General features: G+C 41.7%; 1 protein-coding gene across 1 annotated transcript in view; it reads right to left on the reverse strand.

Annotated features, from left to right (window-relative positions):
* Positions 1 to 24,363, reverse strand: part of kalrna (kalirin RhoGEF kinase a) — a 205,466-nt gene that overhangs the window by 46,069 nt on the left and 135,034 nt on the right. The window contains exons 39-40 of the mRNA XM_085766061.1: positions 14,845 to 14,923; positions 14,541 to 14,708 (exon numbers count right to left, since the gene is read on the reverse strand). Coding sequence (XP_085622187.1) covers positions 14,541 to 14,708; positions 14,845 to 14,923 — 247 coding nt within the window. The remainder of the gene's footprint in view (positions 1 to 14,540; positions 14,709 to 14,844; positions 14,924 to 24,363) is intronic.

Here is a 24,363-nt window from a genome sequence, read left to right on the forward strand (position 1 = left end):
CTTGAATTCAGCCAAGGAAATAAGATTAGACAGGTCACATGGCAGCACAACATTCTGTATATACTGATGTGTTCATACAGACCGGCAGCTCTGACTATAAACGGTCAGACTGTATATCAACAGCGATGGAAGTAGAATTAGTAACAGCAGTGCAGAGCCACCCTGTTCCTTTAAAACACAAATCATCACACTCAGATCACTTCTTGTCATCTTCAGCCACAACATCGTAACCAGAAGCAGCATCACCACATTCTCATGAACCAGTCGCTCTGAGTGTTTGTCATATTTTGCAGAAACGCGCCTCTCAGCTGCTTAAATTCAGCTGCATGACATCAAACTGGACTCAGATCAGAGTCTACGTCTCCTGTTACAGCTACACACATCCTGCTCTGACGCCACTGAGCCCACATCACACTCACGTTTCCTGTGCACAGCGACTTGAACATCCATGTGGTCAGAGTTTTTACATGCAAACTTGGCTTCATTCTCTATATTTAACTCCTATTCAGAGTCAGTGCGTTTATTCATGAGTCACATTCTGAGGAAAAGCTGCTCTCAGAGTTTGGCGATGAGAAAAAACTTTTTAGGCCAAGAAAATGATGCTTTGGGACGATACTGTTAAGTTGGAAATCACTCCTCTTCGTGGGAACGTGGGGAAGCAACTGGAAATATAATTAGAAATGCCTCTTAACTGGAACTGAGAGATGTTACAAATGGGATAATTGAAAATGTAGAGCAACAAATTGCGAAATTAGGGCTGCTTTGTTTTTGTTTTTATTTCTGGAGGGAATGGAAATGTAGAAAATCTCTGTATCTAAGGAAAAAGTGTGATACAACACTGTTTCTATTCACTCATCAAGTCCAGCAGCGCCTGTTATTATTTAATGTACTGTACAGAAGCTTTCGTTAATAATAATAATTAGGTAGGTAATGAGGCACAGAAAGAAAACAGTCAAATTCAAAGATGGATTTAAACTTCGGAGGGTAAAAACCTAAATAAAGGTTGTGTTACTAATACGTCCACCTGTCAGTGTGTCCACACATTCAAATTAAATGTATTAAAATGTTGGATCTAAATAAACCAGAGCTGGAGATCAGATCAGACTGAACACACACACACACACACACACACACGCACGCACGCACGCACGCACACACACACACACACACACACACACACACACACACACACACACACACACACACACACACACACACACACACACACACACACACACACACACACACACACACACACACACACACACACACACACACACACACACACACACACACACACACTGCTGAAGGACGGCAGCCAAGACTCAGCTCCATTATCTCTGCTGCCAGACTGTGTGTGTGTGTCTGAGTGTGTGTGTGTGTGTGTGTCTGAGTGTGTGTGTGTGTGTGTGTCTGTGTGTGTGTGTGTGTGTGTGTGTGTGTGTGTGTGTCTGAGTGTGTGTGTGTGTGTGTGTGTGTGTGTGTGTGTGTGTGTGCGCGCCTCAGGGTCAGAGTAGTTTCCTGCCCATCTTCAGGTTTAATGGGTAATGGACGGGATGAAGGATCACTTTACACCCCAATTACTCAGTCAGTCACTCTGTCTGTGTGTGTGTGTGTGTGTGTGTGTGTGTGTGTGTGAGTGAGTGAGGAAGTGCCTCTGTATATATATTTATATATATGTATATATGTATGTGTGTGTGTGTGGTTCAGTTGAAAAACATGCAATATCAACAATAACACAGCAACAGCAACAACAAATGGCTTTGCCCTTTCCTGAAGGCAGTGAATGCACCACTGAGTTTATGCTAGTGTATATACAGTTGTGCTGCACAGATACTGAATCAGTGTAACCAGCTCGGCTCCAGGCTACCAACCGTGACGTCATGTTCATGTAGAAACTGTTTAACTCACTTTATGTTCAAACAAATAAAAAGGAAATTTGGAAATACGATGGTGGGAAACATTTGATTCTGCAAAATCATCTGAAACTTACCTCACTTTTCTCAATGGGACAATTAAAATCCATAACTACATCTTATTTTACCTTTAACTGCTCCTGCTTTTTACTATACTTACTGTACGTTTCAATTTATCCTCGTCACCTTTAACTTCTGGTATTCTGTTATGCTTATGTATGTTTCAAATGTTTTGTGTTTGTGTAGTAACTATCACGAATACTGGTTAAAACTGCTAAAATAATAGCTGTCTGTGGTTCGATATGGGCTGAGGCAATCATTTCGAAAAATAAAAAAAAATAACTATGAACTAGTTCAGTTTTGGAACCTTGAATTGTGGTATTATGAACTACAGTATGAACTGAACTAGTTCATTTTAAAATTTGTGAACTGAACTTTGAACTAGGAAAGGCAAGGCAAGGCAATTTTATTTGTATAGCCTGTTTTTACAAACAGTTTAGATGGCATCATAACAACATCCTCTGCCCGTAGACCCTGAGGAAAACTCCATGGAAAACCCTTTTACCAGGGAAAAATTGGAGAAACCTCAGCCAGGAAGGACAGACCAGACGTGCAATAGATGTTGAACTAGTTCATGTAGAACTAAGTGAACTTTCCCAACACTGATGAAAACAATCACTTTCTCAAACTCAGATTAAACAAGACTCTGTGGGTTCGCCCTCTTTTCATTAGATTGTAATAGAAAATAAAAACTGTATTAATGTGCTTAAGTTGTTCAGTGAAAGCACATGTGCAGGTGTGTGTGTGTGTGTGTGTGTCTTTGCTGCAAACACCAGAGGACAGGGACCTGAGGAGTGATGACATCCCAGGTGTGTCGTCTCGTTGGGAGTCGTGGATCAACTCTGGATTCATTTTTGGGAAGCGAGTTCCAACAGGTCGACAGAAACTCTGCAGGTTCATCACCATGAAACCAGAGGAACCAGTTCAGCTGCGTGTGTGTGTGTGTTAGCAGCTCTGTGCTTCACACAGGGCTAAAGTCCACTGTGTGTGTGTGTGTGTGTGTGTGTGTGTCCAGAGCTCAGTTAACCTTTAGCTAACCTGCAACACACACACACACACCTTGCAGTACATGTGTTGTTAAAGCTGCAGTGCGCGGCCGGCCGCTGCCCTCAGCCTGCAGGTCATCTACCGCTGCAGCTCCGTCTCAACACCAGAGAGCTGCTGCTGCTGCTGCTCAACACAATAATAAAACCACCGGCTACTTCCTGCACATCGATTGGTCTGCAGCTGGACGACGTGTAACTGAGAAGAAGATAAGAAGAAGGAGGGAGTAATGGCAGCTCTCTTCACTCAAAATAAATCACAATCTAAGTTCATTTTTGGCAAATAAATGAATCTTATCACTGTAGGAATTTAAGTTTTTGTGCAAACAAGACAAAACAAGGAACACTACACAGCTGTGGTTGTGAGAGATGTGTATGTGTGCACATCTGGAAATCCCTCTATATTAACATGAGCGGACGACTCAAACACTGTTTCTTTAGGATGAAGCCACAGCTGCTTCATGGAGACAAATAACCTGGAAAAGTCTGATCCAGGACCATCCACCATTATTCTACGACAGTAAACAACCAAATCAATTATTTATCTGAATCGACTGTTGCTAAAAACAAAACAAAACAAAAAAAAACAAAAAACAAAACAATCCAAAGAATTTCATGTATTTGAGTCGGACTATTTTCAGCAACAACTTTCTGCTGCCGATCTGGAGCAGAGAGACGTTCAGTTCACCTGCTGCACATCAGGGAACAACAACAGACAAACAAACAGAAGAAACTGAGGATTTATTTTCCTGAAACTAATATGGATCTATTAATTAAAACAAATAAATCACAGACCCGTCGTCAGTGAACCTCACAGCCTTACTGTTACTTTAATACCTTTATTTGGACGACTGTTACAGGTCTTTTTAATTGTGCTATATAAATAAAAGTGAACTTCAACTTTTACAGTTCTTATTGTCAAATCTGACCTGACCTGAATGTGTTTTCTGATTCATATCTCTACCTTTAACGGAACATGCTCGCTGCACCTGATCTACAAACAACAGAGACCAGAGCTGAGTCCAAAGTCTGGACCTGGTTTGACTCTGGTCCAGTTCACCTGAGCGTCTACACACCAAACTCACACGTACAGACACATACACAAACACCATGCGCAGCGGCCGAGAGAAAAGACAGGAAATCTGATTGCTCAATCCGACACAGAGACGAAGAGAGAGATACTGTCCTCTTCTCTGTGAATGTCTTTCACTTTTCAACTTTCAACACCCCCCCCCACCCCCCCCTCCTCTCTCTCTGTGACACTAAAGTTCCTGTTTTATGATTCATTTTCAATTCAAATCAGTTTCCACTGGCACCGACACACACACACATAACACACACACACACAACACATAACAACAGAATAAGAGCAATTTAAAAGAACCACAGGAATCTCCCTGACACTGTCTCGGTCTCACACACACACACACGCACGCACACACACTAACACACTCTTGCGCACACACACACACACACACGCCTCTCATACAGAATGCTGCCCGTCTCTAGAAACCTGTTCCCTGCTTCATTCCTCAGCACAAATCATACACATCCTAACTCGTAAGGCATGAAACACCGACGCACACCCAGGCAGCGCACACACACACACACACACACGTCAGAATTCACAATAACACACATTCATGAACACCTGCACAGACACACACACACACACACACACACACACAGTCAATCTGGTCCCACCTGTACCGTTGTAGCAGCAGCAGCAGCAGCGAGCGAGGATCCATCCACAGCAACGCCGGCCTCGCTTCATCCTCGCTCACACACACATCCTACACCGCGCACTCCTTCCTCCTCTTGCTATACTGTACTTAGACACACACACACACACACACACACACACACACAGTCACACACACAGTCACACACACAGTCACACAACACTGTCTAACTGGCTGGTGAGTGTCTGTCTCAACTGACTGACTGACTGACTGGGTTAGGGTGTGTGTGCAGCCAGACCTTCAAGTCCACACTGCTGAGATTCAACAGAGAGAGAGAGAGGGAGGGAAACAGAGGAGGAGGAGGAGCCCACACACACACACACACACACACACACACACACACACACTTGTCTTTCTCATAGCTGTTGCGCTCCCTCCCTCCCTCCCCTCCTCTCTCTCACGTATTCACTTCACTTCTCTAGAGCTGAAGTCAGTGTTAATTATGGCGGAGCTCCTTGTCCCAGTGTGGAGCGCAGGGATCCAGCAGTGTGTGTGTGTGTGTGGTTTGATGTGTGTGTGTGTGTGTGTGTGTGTGTGACAAGGGGAGAAGTGACAGAGGGAATGTGCGTCTTAAGCTCTTTTCAAGAACCAACTTTGGCAACTTTTGCATCTCATTTCATCTGTGTGTGTGTGTGTGTGTGTTGACGTATCAGCTTTTTGCCTTTCAAACTCCTGCTCCTGTTTTTAGCTCTATTCAAATAAGGCAGGGTCGTTAGTTGCTATGGTTGAGTCATGACGACGCTGCTGCAGGACAGTTGGACAATAATGTTATGTTATAGACTACTGTATGAACAGTTGTTGAGCTTATTATGTGATGTAATAACTCTCTGTGAAAGGCAGCTATGGCTTCACAGCTTCACTGTTTTGTCCTGTCCAGGCAAAGTTACAGTACAGGGACAGGAATAACATTTCAGTGTTATAATATGTTGTTGTGTTGCTTATTCGCACTGACTAAATAGTAAATGTGTTGGTGAATGGAGAGATCAACACACCACTGGTCCTCTCTCCTGGCAGCACGTCACTCAACATCATTTCATTTACATCTGTTTAAAGAGGAACTATGCAGGATTTTTACCTTAGTTAAACAGCGTTGGAGTAATTGTGATGGTTTAACAAATGACTTGTAACTTGTTCCAGTTCTCTGCCTTCCACCTAGCGTCTCTTGTAAGATCAGAGCCACCTGTAATCTCTTATTTATGACAGATAAGACTACACAAATATACATAATGTAACGTTTATATGATAAATAATGTTATCCACCGCTCTATTGATTGATTTCTCAGCGGCTTTATTAAAAACAAATGCACATGGTCGAGAGGAGGGTTGGCAAAACAGAGGAGAAGCGACCAGACTTGTATAGTTCTCCTTTAAAATATGTAATTTTGTTTTCTTAATGGTCGCTTTTATCAATACATTTTATTCTCTCTGTCCTGAGGAATCCCACCTCCTCCTGAAATCAAAACAATACGGAGAAGGTCATTTCAGCTACGGACATTTACTGAAGCTTATTCCACTACTTTTCAAGTATAACTTTCTTTATTTAAAATAAATAAATAAATAATAATATCATAGCTCAAAGCAGGCTGGTTCACCTGGCTGTAAGGAGGACATCTACTCAATCAGGCCAATGCTCAGCATCTAAAGGACCAGTGGACTGTAAAAACTCTCCCCTTGTGTGTGCGTGTGTGTGTGCACCTTTCTGAGCACTGCAGCAGCAGCAGCAGCAGGTAAAGACAACACACGTGCACTTAGCCTAGATAAAGTGCTTCCAGCAGCTCCGTTTCCCTGCAGTGTCCCATTTTATACACGGTGCAGAAAATACAGCAGAAATCTGAAATCTCTCTGCAGCTACAACTTCACACTGACGGAGCAGCAACGACTTCAGTCTCACATTATAACGACTCATCAGGTCTATTGAAGACAATTACACTCTGGTAACATGACAACAAACATGGATAACAAAGAAGATAAACAACTGAAACACTGCACAGTAGAAACTCAGATATGAACTGTATGAAAACAACGATTAAAGTCCAAATAAATGGAAAGTTTCATCTGTTTCAGAGACTTCGAATCTGACTGATTCTCAGTAAACTTTAGAGGCTCGGTGTCTTCACAGTCTTTCACAGAGGACAAGGAGACCTACTTTACAGAGCAGTCACAAGACTCAAGACACACACACACACACACACACACACACACACACACACACACACACACACACACACACACACACACAGAGGAGACAGGGCAGACACAGGAAAAGAGGCTGAAGCCGAACCAACCAGGCAGAAGTTTATATCCAGTTCATTTAATTAGCAGCGACTCTGTAGGGTTAATTAACCGTTTGACTCATTCGTTAACAAATACAGAACAGTTCATTAAATAACCATCAGCCTGCAGTCGTGTCACTGTGGAGGCAGCAGACACCGGCTCGGCCCAGTTCTGGATCCAGACCCAGACACAACAGACACCATGAACTGGGAAACGCACAATGTTTTTGAGCCACAGAGTGAATTTGTCCTTTTGTCCCTGAATGAAACATGTCAGGAGGACGGGACAGTGGTTTTCTGTCTGTTTGTGGAGATGTTAATGAAATGCCTTCATGGTTTCACAGATAATTCACAAACTGGCAGCGAGCCAACCAGAACCAAGAAGAGATTTTCGAAGAGGCGTTATGCTCCGGCCTGCTGATGCAACAAGTAAAACAAATGGCTGTGAAGACCGGAATAAGTGTTAATGATGAATCTGCAACTCTTTAATTCCTCTGATATGGCCTGAAACCTACAGCGACACTGGATTTTTATGAATGCAGCCCTTTAAATTGTCTCTGCTGCTTCTTTTACACTAGAAACTCTGCAGCTTCTGCAACTTCTCCCCCATCCATCTAATTTGATCTTTTTCTCACAACCAGTTCAGGTGATTTATCTTTTATGTATTTATATCTGTTGAGGTTATAGTAAGTTGTTGTTGTTGTTGCTCGGGGAATCTTAAGTCATATTTTTTGGTAATTTTTACATTTTAGTTAAAGGGATGGTTCAACATTTTTGCAAATTGGCCCATTGCCATAATCCCTATAGTCATAGCAGTAGGTTCGTTACCTTTAATTGTCGGTGCAAGCTATTTTTAGAACAGCGGAGCAGAGCCGTGAGCTGCTCAGAGCTACGCTACGGAGGCTCATTATGGGATTTCTTGGTTTCCCTCATCAAACTCATCAAATACACAATCCAACAACTCCACAACGCTCTGGTGGACAAGTTGTGAGCTGCACATTCACCACGCTATGAGATAATAACACAACGTTACCACACAGAGTTGTTTTAGAGGGAAATTCATGCAAAACCGCTGATGCACGTTGCCTTCAGGGACAGTTTTTCATCAACAGTCTCTGTATTTCCCTCTAAAACAACTCTGTGTGGTAACGTTGTGTTATTACCTCATAGCGTGGTGAATGTGCAGCTCACAACTTGTCCACCAGAGCGTTGTGGAGTTGTTGGATTGTGTATTTGATGAGTTTGATGAGGGAAACCAAGAAATCCCATAATGAGCCTCCGTAGCGTAGCTCTGAGCAGCTCACGGCTCTGCTCCACCGTTCTAAAAATAGCTTGCACCGACAATTAAAGGTAACAAACCTGCTGCTATGACTATAGGGAAGATCACTAATGTCTGAATCATTTCAAAAGGCCATGTTTAATTTCTGTGATATTCTCATGGATATATTTTATAACTAATGATAAATTAAAACATTAAACAGACAACATGTTTTGGTGACAGACTGAGGTGAAGGTCTGTCACTGATGTCTCAATACAACATACTGAAACATGAAGGTAGAAATGATATTATAGTTATTATCCAACAACATGTTACTAGAGTTAGTAGAAGTCAAGCTGATAAGTCGGACAAGTCACACACAGTGACGCAGCACTGTGGTTGAATATCTAGATCGCCTCAGCATTTCCTGAATAACGTGTGTGTGTGTGTGTGTGTGCGCGCGCTCGGGGTGCAGTTGTGTGTTTATTTCCATGGTTAGCAGTCGCAGATGTCCGATTTGCATGTCTCTACAAAAAACACAAAACATTCTTCTCATCACGGAGAGCAGGAAGGACACCGTGGCAGCATCAGGCAAATCAGCTGATCTGCTGCTGCTGTGTGTGTGTGTGTGTGTGTGTGTGTGTGTGTATAACAGAGAGAGGATGAGACTACAGTAGAGAGAGATCAACCCCCCCCCCCCCCCCACACACACACACACACACACACACAAAGCGCCTCCGTTACAATTATAACCCGTAGCAAGTAGGGGTGTAACGGTATATGTATTCGTCCCGTGCCGTCACGGTACGGGGGTCACGGTTCGGTGCACACAGTCACACGACGAATACGTCTGAATGAATATTAAAAAAAAAAAAAAAAAAAAAAGTCGAGTCCTCACTCGAATCCAGGTGGCGGTAATGAGCCTCGAAGCTGCCTGCAGCCGTCATAGCAGACGAAGAAGAGAAGTGATGAGAGAGTGAAGTTAGAGGAGGAGAGCTGTCTGCTTCATTCATGTCACTGTGGCTTCTCAATGAAACAAACGGCGGCGGCGGCGGCTCGCGACCGTAATACATCCATGCTCGCGTCTGGTCCACCGGACAAAGTCCGTCGGCGATGTTTCACGGATGCGTGGTGAGTCGCTAGAAACGCATCAAACACGTAGCGCATGTTCAACCCGATATGTCAATCACTGGTGCAAGTAAAAAGACAAGTTGTGTGCAACAACTTATCCCGCAGCTTTTAAGCCTCTTGACATGAAGACAGGTGAGGAGAAAAGGAGACCGCACACTATATATAATCAGACACATTTTGTCTGAAGGGCTGACGCCCGAAACGTGTGAGTGACATTAAACTGTCACGGGAGCTTTTAACTAGTGTGCGGTCTCCTGTTTCCTTACCTGTGTCTTTCTTGGTGGTCCAGCACCTGTCTTCAGTTTTTTGGGGGATGTGCGTGTAGCTGCCTAATATGTTTTATGAACACAGGCAGGACCAGAAACATCACCAAAGTAACTGCTAGTCTAATTTAACTGCGTAAACCAACATTGATGTCAGTTTATTGTTTTGTTTTTTTAATAATATTTTTTTAATAATAATAATAATAATTTAATAATTCGAATAATAGTTGCCAGTTGTCAAGTGCACGTTTTTTTCCCTCTAGAATTAATGAATGGCATTATAACATTCCTAATGCACTTGTTTTCTTTTTTCTTTTTTCTTTTAACTTTTATAACGCAAGACAGATTTTAGTTTTACATTCAATTAGTGTCTGTTGTACCGAAACCGTACCGAACCGTGACCCCTGAACCGAGGTACGTACCGAACCGTGACTTTTGTGTACCGTTACACCCCTAGTAGCAAGACAAAAAGTGTAAACTGGGTCTCAGTAGGTCAGTTACACAAGGAAAGTGTGTGTGAGGGTGGGAGGAACTTTTTTTAGGTTTGGTATCAGAGACAGCACTGGTAAGACGCACGTGTGTGTGTGTGTGTGTGTGTGTGTGTGCGTGCGTGTGTGTGCGCACATTTAGTAAAAAGCTGTATTGATCTATATTTGAATGATCCGATATCAATTCTTACATTTCAAGATCAATCAACTGCACTAAACATGATGTGAATGTGGAGGTAAAGCATCCTGAGCTCTGCCTGGCAGTGTGTGAAGCTGTGTGTGTGTGTTGGCAGTGTGTGTGAAGCTGTGTGTGTGTGTGTGTGTGTGTGTGTGTGTGTGTGTGTGTTGACAGTGTGTGTGAAGCTGTGTGTGTGTCTGCAGACATCTGTCCACAGCACAGACAGAGCAGATGAGTCAGACGTCCTCCTGTCTGTGCTCTGTGACCATGTGGACGTCATTACATAGCATCTGCTACTGACAGTCCATGTGTGTGTGTGTGTGACTGTGTGTGTGTGTGACACCGTGTCATCTTTATTACGACAACGCCCTGGAGCAGAATCCATATCATAACTGAAAACACTGATGTGTCATGTTTTTTACTTAAATAACTATGAATTGTGTTTACAAACTGAAACTTAAAAGCAAACTGAAGACTTACCTTTTTAGCCTTGCTTTTAACTGACTCGTACTATTTCTATTATTCTGAAACATGCATTTAAATTTAATTTATCTTATTTCCTTATTTATTTGTTTACTATTATTATCTTTTTTATTCTATTTTAATTCACCCATTCTTTTCTCTATTTTATCCCACTACATCTGCTTATTTTTACCTAGTGTCTTTCTGGTCTTCTCTTTTTATCTATTTTACCTCATTTGATATAGTATCTCTCTTATCCTCTCATTTTATCTATCTTATTTCATTTTACCTAGTGTCTTTCTCATCTTCTCAATTTTATTTATTTTACTTCATTTTATTTAGTGTTTTCCCCACTGCTAATGAGTGAGTATTAGATAGCGTTTCCCCGATAAAATCCAATGTTCTAAAATTATTGTGTGAATGTGTATGTGTTTGCGAATCTATGTATGTCTCCCTAACATGTGTCCCCTATATTGCTTGTTTTTAACATGTAAAGCACTTTGAGCTGCCATGGGCATGAAAAGTGCTATACAAATAAAGCCTGATTGATTGATTGATTGATTGATTGATTGATTGATAGATACGGTCCGGCTTTTATTTTGAAGGAACAGTGTTGTTCACTTACATAATACAGAAGAAACTTCTCAGGATAAATTCTGAGAAACACTTTCTGGAACATTTATCGTTTTTTTTCCTTTTTTATCTGATGTAACCGAATCATCCTAGAAAACAAACGGTAAATAAATTGATCCCTGACTCTGTAAATCAGTGTGAAGTGGAATCGGATCAGGAGCTCTGGTCCGGGATCGACCCTGCGATCAATGAGCGTCCTTGTTGCTTCAGTCTGCAGCGTAACACACACACACACACACACACACACAATGATTCTGGGTGTCGATAAGTAAATGAGTAATAATGATATATGACACACGGAGCGGAGCGCCCTCTGCAGGACAGAACAGGTACTCTCCCATCTGTGTGTGTGTGAAGCGGTAACCACAGCAACGGTACTATTTGTCATTTCATTTTCTTCATTGCGACTCATGTTCTGGTTGTGTGTGTGTGTACAGCGGTAACCGTGGTTACTTACTGTGATGAAAGACTGAAGCGGCGCCGACTCATTCACACTCCCTGAACAACAATACAACACACACACACACACACACACACACACACACACACACACACCAATACAACACACACACACACACACACACACACACACACACACACACACACACACACACACACACACACACACACACACACACACACACACACACACACACACACACACACACACACACACACACACACACACACACTCTGACTAGTTTGGTCAATAGTGAGCGATGACCTAATGTTAGCAGTAAGCTTATCATTCATCTGGGTTAGGCTGAGTCACCAGCTGCACTAAGGTAACCTACACCAACTAGACTATTATGGGATTAGTAGTAGAAAGCTTTTGCACATTTATAAACTTTTCTACACTTACTTTTTTTTTTTTTTTTAGAAAAGCTGAAAATGTTCTGATTAGAAGTCAAACCCAGGGGAAAAACTAAAGGAAATATATCACATGGAACAATAAAACACTCCCTGAGGAGTCCCTATTTACATTTTGAATCCAAATCTATATTATTAATCTTATACTTTATAGTCTATTTTTGTTTTATCTTATTTTGTTTTACTTTATTTCGTTTTATTTTTGTTTTATCTTTCTGTTTTTTCATTTGTTATGTCATAATTGTCATAGGCACTGCACTACATTGTATTGAAAATGAGAAAAGAGCAGATAATATGATGAATATGATTCTGTATGTATGATTTTTTAATGAAACTTACATAAAAACTAAGTTAAAAAAACAAAAAACACAGGTCAAACCCATGTTTATCCATAGGAAAATGTATCTACTCTCATTAATCAACACAATATACTCAGTCTTTTTTTCTTTTTTTTTTTCCTGTTGTGATGGAGGAACCATCTGAAGGTTACTGCAGACGGTCACCTTCCATTTAACCCAGTTGTTTAACATATATAAAGTCCTACTTGCTCTATAAATACTGCACATATATAGAAGAGGATCATTTACAACATGTATTTTTAGGAGCTGGTGTCTGGAGGGATTTTATGGATAAAAGCAGGACGGGTTTCTGTATCTGTATTGTAGTGGCCACATCTCACCAACAGAGGTCAGTACAGATCAGACCAGGTGCATGATGCAGGTGAGAGGCAGCGTCTCGACTTCTGTCAGACTGAGAGTCACAATGCAGATGATAAAACTAAAGGAATTATGTCATTTATGTGGTTAAATCTGACATTTTATAAACTTTCTGCACGTCTTTGTTCAGGAGTCTCTCTGTAATTTTAGGAAATGTATCACAGCTGGACGTGGAGGTCTGGCTTCCCTCACTGTATAAAAGACTGAAATCCATCCAATTAGGCCACTTTGTACCACTTTGAACTGGAAACTCTCCACACTTTGAATTAGAGCAGCTGTGTGAGCGTGTGTGTGCATGCAATCGTGTATGTGTGTGTCTTCTAACCAACACTGGGTTTTCAAATTTACGCTATGCAGCAGGAAGACAAAGACTTCAGTTCACTGTCTCCAGCCCTAAGATTTGATTTCATTCATCACTTAAGTGTGAAACTTTGTTGATTTTCAGGTTGTGTGTTAGACGGTTCGCTGCGGTATCCTGTTTATTCTGTTTGTGCAGCCGGAGCCAAGTGGAGCAAGATTATTAAGCTCTATATCGACAGAACCTGAGCCGCCGTGGTTGAAACTCTGGAGTGACAACCTGGTCGTCACACTCGGTAAACGCAACTACGTTTACAGACGATGCACTGTGAAGAACACGGTGATCCAGAGCCAGAGCAGGAAGGGAAAAACTGACCAGGATGTTAAATATTAAATACAGTATCTTCTATTATTCACCTATTGCATTTATATAATTTCTCTCACAATGCACCGTACACATAAAAGCCTTAACGGTAGAATCTCTCCAATCAGTACAGCAGTTCAGAATGCTCATCTCAAATCTGGTTTCACTGGATTGTAACTTTTAATTGTATCTGATCACGATTGTTTGACTTTTCTTACCCATCTTCCTAATATTTTCTTTTCTGTAAACTCTGTTCTTCTTTGTTGTATTTGTTGTTTCTCTTGACACCGTTGTAAATGAGGACTTCTCAATTGTCTTCAAGATTAAATAAAGGTTAGAATATAATAATATATTTTTAACTTTACTTTTCTGGTCTTAAAGGGATAGTTCAACATTTTGGCAAATTAGCCCATTGCCATAATCCCTATAGTCATAGCAGTAGGTTCGTTACCTTTAATTGGCGGTTGCAAGCTGTTTTTAGAACGGCGGAGCAGAGCCGTGAGCTGCTCAGAGCTACGCTACGGAGGCTCATTATGGGATTTCTTGGTTTCCCTCATCAAACTCATCAAATACACAATCCAACAACTCCACAATTAACGCTCTGGTGGACAAGTTGTGAGCTGCACATTCACCACGCTATGAGATAATAACAGAAAGTTACCAGACAGAGTTGTGTTAGAGGTAAATACAGAGACTGCTGCTGAAAAACTGCCCCCGACGGGAACGTGCATCAGCGGTTTTGCATGAATTTACCTCAAAAACAACTCAGCCAAAAAATGTTGAACTATCCCTTTAAAGCCACAGATCGGGCAGCAGGTTGGTCATTTCAGGTTTGTTCGTCCTACCTTTACCCGAGCCGAAGAAACAGTCCATCTCCACGCTGGAGCGCGAGTGGGACACGCAGAGGGCCGAGCTGGGGACGAGCCCCTCCTGTGGCGGGCTGCGGTCGGTGGTCCGGACCAGACACCAGCCGGGGCGCTCGCTCGGCCGCTCCAACAGCTCAACCGTCTGACCTGGAGACAGAGAGACAAGGAGCGAGGAGCAGACAGCTTTCTTAACACTGTGTAAACATACTGTAAGAAGATCTAATCTGACGCCAGCCTCCTTCCATGGAAGAACACAAAGTAAACGGCAGGGAGTTCCTCTCACCCGTGCTGACGGACATCTCCGTGCTGCATCCTGCTGTGAAGTCCTGCAGGACGACCGTCAACTCACAACCTCCAGAGAGCTGCAGAAAGAACCGGAAGACACATTTCATGAGTTTTCTCATCCCAAACTGAAAACAATGCGTTAAAAAAAGAATAGAAGAATAGAATAGAAGCTTTATTGTCATTGTAAAAGAAAATACAACGAAATTGCCAGTGGCCTCTGTGTCGACAAAAAAGGCGCGGCATGTTAAATAAACAACCTTTGGTGATACTACTACTACAGTACTTCTATAATTTCTTACATAATTTACATTTCAGCTGTGAACACGCTGCTGTAAATCCACCTGATGACAAACAGGACAGAAACTTAATCCTGCCCCCGAGTCAGGACCGACACCGTTTACACAATAAACAGGGAATATTTCCACACAGAACAACCATCGGTGCATAACTAAACATGCGCTTGATGTTTATTATGAAGCTGTGAACCCGTCGTCACAGGGTGGTGAACAGGTTCATACAGTTTAACAGCTGAACTTTTTAACGGTTCAAGTAACTGAGTAAACTTTACCTTTCAGATTAAAAAAAAAAAATGTGACAAAAGGCCCAGCAGCTGCTTTTCAGTGTTTGCAGAGTTAAATATTTTTGCAGGTTCAGGGTGTGTTTATGTATTCATGACTATGACATAATGTAAAAGTTCCTTCTGAATAATTTCTTAACGTTGAAATGACTCAACTCCACCAGAGAAACAACAATATATGTCTGTATATATGTATTTATCTCTTTTTCTTCACTTTTGACTTTAAATATGTCTCTGCTTGACCGAGTGTGGACAGTGCGGCTGTCAGTATCATCAGCTGGACAGTTTCTTAGAGTTAATAATTGGCAGATGATAAGCAGAGGATAAAAACTAGTGGGTCAGTGTTTACGGTACAGGGCTGACTGTAGACTGCTTCGTCATGACGGCTTAACGAGGCCGTTATATAAAGAGCAAATGGAAATGCAGACACACAGACTGGTTCTAGTAATATAAGTGATGTCATCCTGCTCAGGTGTGTCAACCTTCAGTCATGATGAGAAACTGAAAAACAGGAAGAAGAAAAGAAAAAAGACAGTAACACATTTTAAAATTCAGCTGAGTTTCAGCCAGAACGCCTTGATGAAACCTGACGTGTGTATCGTGTAAACACAAAGTCAGCTGACGGTGTTTATACTCGACTGTGGAGTGTAACAACTAGTGAAGCCAGACATTATCAGCACATCATCTGAATCCGTCCGGGGTTGTTTCCTTTCGTTTAGTTTCGTTTCGTTCCTGCAGAGCTGGGGTTTTGCTCACCTACTTGGAGCCGTTGCAGCAGTTTCATGACGAAGCCCTCGCTGTGTTCACACTATAAGATGTCATGATTACTTGTTTTCACAATTAATCGTGGTATTAAATGCCACAATTGAGTAATCATAAAGATTCCTAACTACTGTCACTTTCCAAAATAGATTAAGTTGGAAACACAGAGGCAGATGTGCACCAAAGTTAAAGTAGAATGTAAGAAATGGTCAATTTACCTAACATAGGCTACAAGTGGTAGGAATTTAAATGTTAGTGTTTCATTTGTGATAAAAAAAACAAAACAAACAATAAAGAGGCACTTTTAATTTTGTTACTTAAAGGGGACCTATTATGCTCCTTTTTGCACCAACTAAAATAGTTCCTGGGTGTCTTAAAGACATGTCTGTGACGTGCTTCGGTCAAAATACCCCAAAGATCAAACATCACAGCATTCTCAAAAACAGGGCTCTGCAAAACGGTCTGTTTCAGTGGCCCCTCCCTTTAAATGCAAATGAACCACTCCCTCAGCATTGCGTTACCATGACGATGTCTACTACTAGTACCTATACTGATTTGGCCAAAATGTAGTATGCAAACAAAAGCTAAATCTGCAGTAGGCAAATTGCCACATCTCTCCAGTAGCCTATGCATCTGACCAGTCTACATTGTGTAATGAAATGTGCCCATGACCTAGTCTCACCCTAACCAAAGATGGTATAGAGTAGTCTTTGCCATGTAGGCTACTGTAACCATGTAACATGTAATATAAAAATGCAAAAATAAATATATAAAATAAATTAAAAATATATGCGGTCAGTTCATTGTAAAACAGTTATTTATTGATGTAAATGTGGTGATTTGTGCAGACTACAGAGCTCCGCAGCACTGCTCCTCTCCTCCTCCTTCTCACAGCTTCACTTTTCATTCAAACTAATTCAACTGCCACAAGATTTCATCAATGAGACCAACATTCTGCTAAATAGACTAACCACACGGCGGTAAACGTCTAAAAAACCTGCGGGTATGTTTATTAGCGATGGTTTTCTCTACCGCGATGAGCACGGACGCCTGCCCGGCCAAGGAGGCCTGCAGACGGGCTCTGCCTGTGTGAGGAGCCGCTGCAGCTCCGGAGCTCCGGAGCTCCGGCGGTCCAGCGTTACGTCGGTCCGGCGAACAACGTCGCCCCGGCGGTACGTCGCTCCTCACACAGGTACAGCTTCACTTACATGAAACGTCGGCGTAAACTTCTAAATAAAACTTAGTAAAGTGACGCTACAGCGCTAAAACATGCAGGGAAGAAGCAGGAAGTAGTCCGCTCCGCTCTCCGCTGTGACACCAGGCACAACAGAGCAGCATGGGAGGAGGCGGGGCCGGCTGGAGCAGAGACCTCGGCATGACCATGTAGGGGAGTCCGGCACGCATCGACGTAGACGCGAGCTCATGTAAAAAAAAACTCAGTGCAACCGAGTGTAACAGGTGTGCAGAGAAATCCCAATTATCTAGCAGGGTTTACCTCCAAATGCATTAACCTCAGGATATGACACTTCCACGGCCTCTAGAACCATTATCCAACATTTTAAACATGTAGAAAAGTCTGAAAAGCTGGAAAAGCATAATAGGTCCCCTTTAAGCAATATGTGATATTGCTTCTATGCAACAGTTTCAACTATTCCATAAGCATGGATAAATGTTTAAAGCTCAATAAATGTGAAAAAGACACTTCAGTCATTCTGTCTGTCAAAGCAGACTGGAGAAGATCATGAGGATCCTTTCACACCGACAGACTGAAGCAGAAATCATTAGGAATCAACTCCTTTTGAATCGAAAATCGATTTTGAATCGAATCGTAGCCCCAAAAATCAGAATTGAATCGAATCGTGAGATAGTAAAAGATTCCCACCCCTAGTAGCTACTATAAAATATTTAGTGTAAATAAATAATTAGTAATGTAATTATATTTTGACTGTATTTGATTTTACACATTCCTATGTTGTGAAATTAATTAATGCATAATAATCGTGATAATTGTAATACCGTGATTATTTGTCTGACCATAATTGTACAAAGTAAATCCACATCCCTAGTTCACACACTTATCTGACAAAAAAACCCACTGGAAACAGCAAAAAATAAGGTGTTATAGTGTCTAGAATATCTAGAAAAAATGAGATAAATCTGTGGCTCCAGGATGTAAACGATCCTCAGCTCCTCCCTCTCTGACCTGACCTCCATCTGCCTCGTCCGCTCCACTTGCATCATCTTGGAAAATGTCAGGAGTGTGTGTGTGTGTGTGTGTCTGTAAGCAAACACTCTCCGCTAAGGCTAAAGATCTCCTAGCAACAAGAACCCCTGTTTCTATAAAAGGTACAGGTGACTTTATACCTGACAGATGGCTCTGCACACACACACACACACACACACACACACACACACACACACACGCGGCCCTGCAGCCCCTACACAGGTGTTTTCACTTCATCTGGCTGATTAGTTCTCTGCTCAGGCTCAAGGTGCAACCAACTACGCCTGAAGAAACACACACAGAGACGTCATCAAACCGCTGCTAATAAAAGTATCGCTCGCTCCGTTTCTCGGTGCAGGCGTGACGCTCGCTACAGTCCACGGCGTGGGCGTGACGCTCGCTACAGTCCACGGCGTGGGCGTGGGCGTGGGCGCAGAGAGATGAACATGACGCAGCAGCACGGAGCAGCAGGAAGTGGAGACGCTGCAGTGATCTTTAATCTGTCCACAGGTTTTCTAGGAGCGGGCAGGATGAGACTGTCAACGACAATATCTGACATCACTGTTGAGATCTTTATTGTGGTTATTAACCTTTATTTATCCTCCAAGATTGATGTCATCGAGTTAACAAGCGCTAAAAACACTGACATTGATTACAAACAAAACAATATATACATTTGATAGAGAAGAAAATCATTATACTATATAATATATATTAAACTATTAAAATGAGAAACACAGTGATCTGAGATTAAGGCCTTAAACTCTGTGAGTGAAGGAAGTGCGTCCAACTTCAGCCAGTTTTACCAATATTTGTACAAACTCAAGGAACTTTGAGTAGTAGCAGATAAGATGTAAGTGGGTCAGTGACAAATAAGAGTTGGCAAGATGCACATTTCAGAAATATCTTTAAAAAATGTCTCAAAAACATGGATCAGATGTGTTAAAATGTACATTTCATACTGATGTTGGTTTTATGTCTTTTGAAATTAAATTGGAACCATTTTTAACAAAAGTCAGACTGAAAACCCTGAAAATGTCAAATGGTGTAATCACAAAAGATTAAAGAATGATAAATATTAGATATTTTACCCACCTACAGTGGATTTAAGTGTACTTAAACGTATAATGTGTAAAAAAAAATACTTTCTGCTGTATTTCTATATTCAAATTTGAATTAATTTGGCAATACTGAGCTGGATATATCCTAAAAACACCCCTTTTTGCTATATTATGTGACAAATGATTAAGAATTTGTAAAGAACAGAGAATTACAAGTATTCCACATTTGAGTCCAGATCTACTTTCCTGTATATAGTCAGATTTTATGGAAAAAATACTGGTTACACCACTTGACATTGGGTTGCATCATGTTATTGACCCAAGTACATACAGTACCAATACGTTTACAATATATGGTGGTAGTACAGTAATCTGCCTAGAGGGGCGTTGGAAATATATAAAAGCCAATGTGAAGTTAATTTATTGTTTGACGACACGGTCGCCCCATTGGAAGCAAATGTGTGAAGTGAAGTGGAGTTCTCTTTCAATCTTCTGGAAAGTTTGAATCAAGTGTTTTATCAAAACTAAGCCATCAAAGTACGACCTCGGAAAAAAAAAAAAAAAAGTTTCTCTCTGAGTTTCAAAAAGCAGGAAATGTGTTTTGGAGTCATGAAGAAACTTAATGTTCATCAGATGATGATGAAGAAGAAGAAGCAACAGATGGAAATTTCATTAGAAAGTAATACTGAAACCGATGCGTCTCAGTATTATTAGATATTTTTGTGTGGTAATATTGTATTGATTAACAGATGCCAAATATTGATCTTATTACGACATAATTTTCCTTTCGGGGGTAGAATTTGCAGTGGTAAGAAGAAAATAAATCACAATCTATCACAAAATGTCATCGCAAAATCATCACAACATCGCAAAAATATTGTATCATGACTTAGGCATCATGGGGCCTCTGTTGATTTACATCTTTTGTTCATTGCATTCATTAAATAAACTACAGTTGTCTGATTTTGTAACTATTTGTTTGATGAAACTGGATAATTCAACATAATTAGTTTAAACAGTTTCAGAGTAAAAGGCCTCAACAACAACAACAGCTGCTGCTGCTGCTCTCCTCTCTTCAGTCCCACTCCAATCTGATGTGTGTGTGTTGGAGGGTGTGTCTTGTCTGTCATATGACGCACTGCTGTGCACTGGCAACACACGCACGCACACAAGCGAGCACACACACACACATGCACGGCCCCGGCTTGTGATTGTCATATGTTAGCGTTAGAGGAAGACACTGAAGCAGAACGAACGCTCTTCACCTCCTTCGGCAGCAGAACGACCTGCTGAGACGCAGAAATGTGTGTGTGTGTGTGTGTGTGTGTTATTCATTTGATAAGGACACTGAAGATTTTCTTTGCTTAGCGACCGGCGGGTGTGTTTGAATGTGAGCACAGCGACCTTACATAACTTCATCATTAGCTCCGTATGCATCAGATAAGTCGATAAATAACTGAGATACGGTTTCTGTTCCCTGTGAGCTCTTTACAGGAACAGGATTCAGTCTGACAACTTCACTGTGAAAGCTCTGGCAAAAGTGCTTCTTCTGCGAGGATACACTTGTTTTGGTACGGTTCAAATTTAGTTTTTAAAAAAGACAAAACCATGTGGAGGATGAAGGAAAACACAAAAGAGACCGATCAGTTCACTTTCACACTGACTGTCAGTGAACATGCTGCAGCCCACGTTTCCCTCTGATGGCTGCCAGGTGAATCACTGTTCATTTATTCAATTATACTTTAATAGACTTTTTCTCTCCAGGTATTTAACTCATTATGCACTAGGAACTTGCACTTAAAGGGATAGTACAACATTTTGCCAAATTGGCCCATTGCCATAATCCCTATAGTCATAGCAGTAGGTTTGTTACCTTTAATTGTCGGTGCAAGCTATTTTTAGAACAGCGGAGCAGAGCCGTGAGCTGCTCAGAGCTACGCTACGGAGGCTCATTATGGGATTTCTTGGTTTCCCTCATCAAACTCACCAAATACACAATCCAACAACTCCACAACGCTCTGGTGGACAAGTTGTGAGCTGCACATTCACCACGCTATGAGATAATAACACAACGTTACCACACAGAGTTGTTTTAGAGGGAAATACAGAGACTGTTGATGAAAAACTGCTCCTGACGGATCAGCGGTTTTACATGAATTTCCCTCTAAAACAACTCTGTGTGGTAACGTTGTGTTATTATCTCATAGCGTGGTGAATGTGCAGGTCACAACTTGTCCACCAGAGCGTTGTGGAGTTGTTGGATTGTGTATTTGATGAGTTTGATGAGAGAAACCAAGAAATCCCATAATGAGCCTCCGTAGCGTAGCTCTGAGCAGCTCACGGCTCTGCTCCGCCGTTCTAAAAACAGCTTGCACCGACAATTAAAGGTAACAAACCTACTGCTATGACTATAGGGATTATGGCAATGGGCCAATTTGCCAAAATGTTGAACTATCCCTTTAAAGCACATTTCAGTGTTATTAGCTACATACTTTCTCTCTAAGTTCCCCTCTGAATGGAGGACTTTTGCCAATATTGAATGATGTCAGTATTAAAATTAAAATGAATTCAATCAGTGTAAAAATAAACTAATTAAACCGTCATGCCTTTAACCAGGACTGGGCACAATGGGCCGTATTCAGAACAGAAAGTCCCAAAAATATTGAATTATTACGTGACAGATTTTCTTTTGCAACAGGATGTTGACAAACAACAGCGAAGTGTGAACCTATCAGATATTGGCTATGGAGAGAATTATCGATTTTTGGCTCGATAGGACAGAAAGAAAGACAGGCCCTGGTCCTGTTAAACGAGCGACGATTTCTTTCAACGCAGGAAAATAAATCAAGATGAAAAGAGCATTAATTTGAAAAGGCTGCCGTTTTGACAGTCATATGACTCCGGTGCCTCTCGCACACGAACACACTTCTGAAAATGGTTTAGTGCTCTGCTGAGCTGCCAAGGAGTGAAAAACTGTACACATAAGTCTGCAGAGCGACGGTCTGTGCTGCTTATGTGGTGATATTTCTGACTGTCAGGGAGCGCCAGCCCCGTGTCCAAGGACTTCATCTCATATGTAACTCATTTACAAAACTTATATTCACTGGCAGCGTTTGGTTCTAGTGTGAAGAGTCCGTGCCGCTCGTTTATACCGCAGCGCCTGACTTCTGTCCTGTCTTGTGCTTCAAGTCAGAATTGACTCCTTCGATATTCATCAAAGACACAGATCTTTCCCTTCAACTTCACCAAGACTTTTGAGTTGTCAAACGTCAATATAAAAACATGAATCATGCTTTAAGTTCCTCTTTTCTCCGAAAAATGAAACCGGTACTAACAGTATCATTTTTACGATTTACGTCTGTTCAGTGGAAAGGTCACGCAGGGCTGTCTGAACATAGAGATCATCCATAAGTAATGACACATTGAGCAGAAAATATTACACTTATATTAATAATAATTATAACAATAACAGGGCTGGGTGGGTACATGTTGTACCGGCTGCACTATGAACTCATACATCAGGTCCACACGGTGGGAAACACTCATGTGTGACAACAGATACTTGAGCAGCACATAAGGCTGTCTTTGTATGTTACACAGCCTGCAGGGAGAATTAAATGTGATTTTACAATAAGTCAAACAGAGGAAGCTCAACTTAAAGGGATAGTTCAGCATTTTGGCAAATTGGCCCGTTACCATAATCCCTATTGTCATAGCAGTAGGTTTGTTACCTTTAATTGTCGGTGCAAGCTATTTTTAGAACGGCGGAGCAGAGCCGTGAGCTGCTCAGAGCTACGCTACGGAGGCTCATTATGGGATTTCTTGGTTTCCCTCATCAAACTCATCAAATACACAATCCAACAACTCCACAACGCTCTGGTGGACAAGTTGTGACCTGCACATTCACCACGCTATGAGATAATAACACAACGTTACCACACAGAGTTGTTTTAGAGGGAAATTCATACAAAACCACTGATGCACGTTGCCTTCAGGGGCAGTTTTTCAGCAAGCAGTCTCTGCATTTCCCTCTAAAACAACTCTGTGTGGTAACGTTGTGTTATTATCTCATAGCGTGGTGAATTTGCCGTCACAACTTGTCCACCAGAGCGTTGTGGAGTTGTTGGATTGTGTATTTGATGAGTTTGATGAGGGAAACCAAGAAATCCCATAATGAGCCTCCATAGCGTAGCTCTGAGCAGCTTGCGGTTCTGCTCCGCCGTTCTAAAAATAGCTTGCACCGACAATTAAAGGTAACGAACCTACTGCTAAGACTATAGGGGTTATGGCAATGGGCATGTTGAACTATCCCACTGAAGAAAGATCAAATAGTGTGTGTGATACAGTCGACTGAAAACAGTGTCGACCATTGACTCTGACATGCTGCTCGGTATATAAAGCTATTTAGACTCTTTTCCCCCGTGTTACATCCACAGTGACAGTAAGTGAACTCTTGCTCAACGGTGCCTTCACCAGCACCACAGATCATATAAACAGAGCAGGTACACTTGTGTTTCCTTCTGTGTGTTAACATGTGGAACACAAAGTGACGCAGACATCTACTGTACAGTGTGAGTGCAGCACAACGACTGTACGGATGAGGATGTTCATCATGTGACAGCGTTACAGCGTCTTATTCCCATGCTGTGTGTCAACTACAAGAACTATAAACAGGTGTTTGTGCACATGGGAAGTAGCATCACATAAACCAGTCAAACCAGTCCACTGTCATCATACTGGCTGAAAATACAGTAGCAAGACCAAAGCCACAGTGTCTGAGCCTCAGGGACAAATTATATTGTTTTGCTAGTAAACAAAACACACAAGAAAAGAGAAGACAAGTGAGAAGGCAAATAAAACTACAGAGAGAGTTGAGACACCACCCAAACCAAA

The sequence above is a fragment of the Trachurus japonicus genome, chromosome 21, assembly GCF_045865225.1.
Source record: "Trachurus japonicus isolate A0001 chromosome 21, Traja_1.0".
In the NCBI taxonomy this organism is placed as follows: Eukaryota; Metazoa; Chordata; class Actinopteri; order Carangiformes; family Carangidae; genus Trachurus; species Trachurus japonicus.